This window comes from Austrofundulus limnaeus, unplaced genomic scaffold (genome assembly GCF_001266775.1).
Source record: "Austrofundulus limnaeus strain Quisiro unplaced genomic scaffold, Austrofundulus_limnaeus-1.0 Scaffold67, whole genome shotgun sequence".
In the NCBI taxonomy this organism is placed as follows: domain Eukaryota; kingdom Metazoa; phylum Chordata; class Actinopteri; order Cyprinodontiformes; family Rivulidae; genus Austrofundulus; species Austrofundulus limnaeus.
The window spans coordinates 2,268,763-2,273,634 of NW_013952469.1; the positions used below are offsets into that span (position 1 = coordinate 2,268,763).

Here is a 4,872-nt window from a genome sequence, read left to right on the forward strand (position 1 = left end):
GCCTTAAGCTGTAGGAACCCTGGATGAGCTGATGATATCAGGATGATCCAGGTATCAAAATGTAGCTTTTAAAGACAAGAATCTGAAAATGTAATTAGGTCATTTTGACCAAATTTGACTTAATCCTCATGTCGATATGATGGCTCACATATTCCCATGGAATTTAAGGGTTGAAATGACAATAAATTATCTTTTAAAACAGCATGGGGTTTATGAGGGGGGTCCCTGAAATTGTTTTTGCCATTAAAAGGGGTCCCCAGACCCAAAAGGTTTGAGAACACCTGCTGCATATTTTGATGATGTATTTATTTAGAAAATATGGTTCAAACCTTGTTTATTTGCAACATAATCGAATCAAAACCATCTGTAACTCAAAAACAGTCACTAGGTTTAAAAGTTCTGTTTTTACATCTCTTATTTGGTAAAAGTTAATTTTAGGTTGAAGGAACCAGTTTCAGGAGGAGTTGGGATCCACTCCGTGGCTACAAAAGCAAGAAATGTGAGGTAATAAAAATAAAAATCACAATAAACAGGTTTGTGCAGGAGCTTGTGTGCTTTATTAGCTACTGATTAAAGGTAGAGGATGAACCTTAGCCAGGACCTAATTAATCAAAAGAAACAAAACACACATTATATTAGTTAGTTAGTTAGTAGCCTTCATTTAAAAGGAATGAAGACTGAGGTTTGTCTCGTTTAACTCTTCAGAAGTGATTTGATCATAGAGGAGGGAGCTGGTAACTGACTCCTTTCATTTTCATCTCCATTGGAAGGACCATTTGGGCAAATGAAGCACAACATTCTTAAAAGAAAGACTTAATATAGTATACTGGGCAAAAATAGTACATTAAATTAGGCTATCAGATTGTTTAAATGTACAAAATAATGGGTGAGGCTGCTTGTTATGAGTGTTTTATGTGATGGAGACTAAGAACAGTTTCACCAATGTAAAACAGTTATGACAGGTGTGCTGTAGGCCTTTTACAACAAGTATTTCATGTCCTGAATCTTGTCACATCCACAGGTAGCAGAACAGCAGCGTATGAATGATAGACTGACCAACGAGAATCAAACCACAATCAAATTACTGTTGAACAGTAAGAAGAAACTAAAAGCTACACATTGCACTAAGCCACGGCGGTGGAACAGCTTGTCCTGTGGATGGCTCTCGCCCACTCTGGAGGGACGATGGGCGGGCGTTTCTCTTTAAATGGCTTCCACGTAGTTGGCGGGCAGCATGCCGGTCTTGCCGGTGCGCTGCACGGTGCCGTACATCCAGCCCTCGTCAATGGACTGCACGTTTATGATGACATCACCGTCTTTGAAGGACACCTCGTCGCTGTCCGCTGCGCCGTAGTCGTACATGGCCCGCACGGTTTTCTGCAGGGGACAGTAAGGACGGGACTTCAGAGGTCACAGAAATGTCACGCATGAAGGATAGTTCAGATCTGCTGAAGTGACGTTTGTTCAAAAGGTTACAAAAATATAATCCTCTACCTTAATCTATAGGTTTTACAACAACAGTTTGGCTGATTAACAAACAGATAGTTGTTTATGATGGTCTGAGTGGTGCCAAGACCAAAGTGGACCGCTGACATCTGAAAATAACTGTTTTACTGTTTCTGTTTGAGCTTTACATTAATGAGAATTTTACATCAACAATCATGTAATCCTAAACCGACAGTGATGTAATGGTTTATAAAATATTTTCACAGTTGTCAAGTAACTACCATGTATAATATGATCTCATGTATAATACGAGCCCTCCCCCACCACCACCTGTTTTGAGCTTAAAAAGCYTAAACGTGAAAGCGGTATCAGACAACAAGAAAGCACTGGCGAGACTCGAAARGAGCACTGGGGAGCTCATGGTCAGGACAACGTCCCTGGAGCAGAAGGTAACTCATGGAGGAAAGGTTGGGACATAATGAAGACAAGATGGCGGATGGAGAGGACGGCAGCATTTTTGCTTCGGGAAACGAACAAATTATCAGAGAAATGTAATGACTTTTAAAGAAAAAAAGGGTGATATAGTTCTATTAGGAAAAAATAAATAAATAAAAAACACTAGTTATAAAATAACTTACTACATTACAAGAAAATCGTGTTCATAAGACTAGTACTGAGGAGTTTTAGTCTTTATGACTTTAGACAACTACTAGAAAGTTGTTAACACACACAGTTAATTAGTCGTCGACTAATCGTGGCAGCTCTAGAATAAAGCTGATATTTCTGTTAAAATACATCAGTAAAAATATTTATCTGAGTATAATACTACCCCCCAACTTTATGGATGATTTTATGGAWTAAATTTTACATATTATACTTGAATACAAATACTTTGTTACTTTAATTAGAAATTTTAGTTATATATATATTGAGTTTGAGTAATTTTTCAGCTGATTTTTTACTCCTGCTGACGTTTTCATGCAWTCATCTGTACTTTATACTCCTTACATTTTTAAAAATGGTAAAAAGTCATCTCTCCTGCTTCATTCTGGCTTGTTGTTGTTATAAAACAACAACTTTCCAGATAAATTGTGCCTCAGAGTGAATTTATTTGTGGTTGGATGAGAAGTATAAAAATCGACCTCTCTGACACCTCATTGGTTTGTGTTATCCGTCACACCTGTATGACACAAATCACACCTGAGCAGCACATGTCAGACATACGTATGAAGACCACTGAGGCAGATGTACACAACATGCTGCTGAAACAGGCAGAATACTAAAGTTTTCAGCATTAACTTTTTTATTTAAAATTAAAGTCATATTTCCTTCAGAAATATGTTTTGTTGGAGAGTTCACTTCCCAATAAATGTCATTTTTGAAATTCTAACTGCTCATTTTTACACAATACTTTTACTTTAAATATTTAAGTACATTTTAAATGATATGTACTTTTGATACTTCAGTATAGTAACTATCAGATATCTTAAGACTTTTATACCAGCAGTATTCTTAGAGAAGACAAGTAATTTTATGGTAAATATCACTTTGAGGTACTCTATASAAGACTGATCATTTTAATGACTTGTTATGGTAAGATACTTGTACTTTTACTCAAATATCATTTTGAGATACTCTATAGAAGACTGATCATTTTAATGACTTGTTATGGTAAGATACTTGTACTTTTACTCAAATATCATTTTGAGATACTCTATYGAAGACTGATCATTTGAATGAATGGTTATAAAACATTTGGAGACAACTTGTTTTAGGATGGAGGCGGACCACTTTGGTCCTGGTCACACTGATTAACCTTAAGCTCATCAACCCAATCAAAGTTAAACTCTTTCTTTAAATTGAGGTCTTTCAAAGAGTTATCTGTAACAGGTAAGATATTTATTGGTCATAACTGTCCCACTTAATCTTAAAAGACCCAAACTACCCCTTTAACCTCTCTCTTTGAAGGGTTCCTACAGAGGCCAGCAGGGATTTGTGACCCTTTGAGTTTAGAATTATTTTCAGTTCATGAATAAATTCAGATTAACTTGGATGAGGAGGAGATTCAGGAGAGGAAGTGTGTAATCTCTGTGTGTGTGTGTAATCTCTGTGTGTGTGTGTGTGTGTGTTACTAACCCCGGTAGTGGAGGGGTGTGAGGGCACTGAGGAGACTGTGGTCTGTTGGGTGGCCACAGAAGATGACCTCTGCTGCACCTCCACAGTTTTAGTCTGCTGGTATCCTGCAGATGGTAGAAAATAAACACAGGTGAGTCTRAGATCCTGATCCTGACGTCTGTTTGTAAGCATGTTTGGTAAAAAAAAAGATAAATGTGTGTTTATGATGTGATTCTGGACTGTTACCCATAGAACTGGTCATGAAGCCGTTGCTGTAGAGGGACAGGTGGTGGTCCACGTCCTGGGACACCTCTGACTTCTCATCAGCAGCACCGCTCAGGGCGCTGGTGGAGCGGGAGTGCTCCTTGCTGCGACGCTGTGCTTGGACTGTCAGAATAAAGTCAAAAAACAAACCTTTTTTTACCAGCGTTCCATATTAGAGAAGTGAGACGTGTATTTTTTTTAAAGGGAGCTAACTTGTTGACTAACAGACACTGATGTCTGTCAGGTTAACCCAGCAGCATTTAGTCAAACTCAGTGATGTGGAGCAGACGCAAAACAAAAGGACATGGATTYTATGTCTTAAACTATGCATTAGAATATGTCAGGTAATGACCATGAAGAAGAAAGACCTGAACATTTATAACTGCTACGTGACACAACCTGGGCTCAAACTGCAGCCTCAAGATTACACACCCACAGCACTGACCACCAAGCTACCCGTGACCCTTTGATTTAATAACTGAATAAATCCAGACTTCTCAGACAAACTGACTACATTTCAGGTGTGTTTCGTTTGAATTAAAGCTCACCTGACATCATGTGCAGACTCCTGGACTGGATGTTGTCCTCAGCAGGGTCATAGTCAAACACAGAGCCGGGGTTTGTGCGCCACACACGCAGATCTGAAGGTTTAGAAGAAACCATTTGATCAAAGAAATATACCCCAAAACCCTTCATCATGTCAGAGACGATCAGGTTAAAACAGTGTTTCATCAACAGGACATGTGGTTCATTTCTTTGATTTAAAAACAACTCATCTGTTGACGCGCTGCAAACAGAATCATTTTAAGTTTTGTGCTGATGTGTTGGAGCCGTGTCCTGGCTGGTGACCAACGTTAGAATAGTTTTGGATTTTTCATCATAGTTTAGTTTTACTTTGTTTTGACTTTTTTATTTTAATTCAGTTAATTAGTTTTTACAGTGGCTTTACTAATTTTTATTAGTTATTATTGCTTTTTTAATTCTTAGTTTAGTTTAGTTTTTATTAGTTCTAGTTTTAGTATTTTTACAGTTTGAATAAACATATAT

At 37.8% G+C, this 4,872-nt stretch overlaps 1 protein-coding gene across 1 annotated transcript in view; it reads right to left on the reverse strand.

The window, feature by feature from the left end:
• Positions 1 to 534: 534 nt before the first annotated feature.
• The window catches only part of LOC106518889 (nebulin), a gene marked incomplete at its 5' end in the record, with an annotated part of 42,099 nt that continues 37,761 nt past the window's right edge, over positions 535 to 4,872 (reverse strand). The window contains 4 exon segments of the mRNA XM_014010322.1: positions 535 to 1,377; positions 3,583 to 3,686; positions 3,808 to 3,948; positions 4,374 to 4,466. Of these exon segments, the coding sequence (XP_013865776.1) occupies positions 1,204 to 1,377; positions 3,583 to 3,686; positions 3,808 to 3,948; positions 4,374 to 4,466 (512 nt within the window).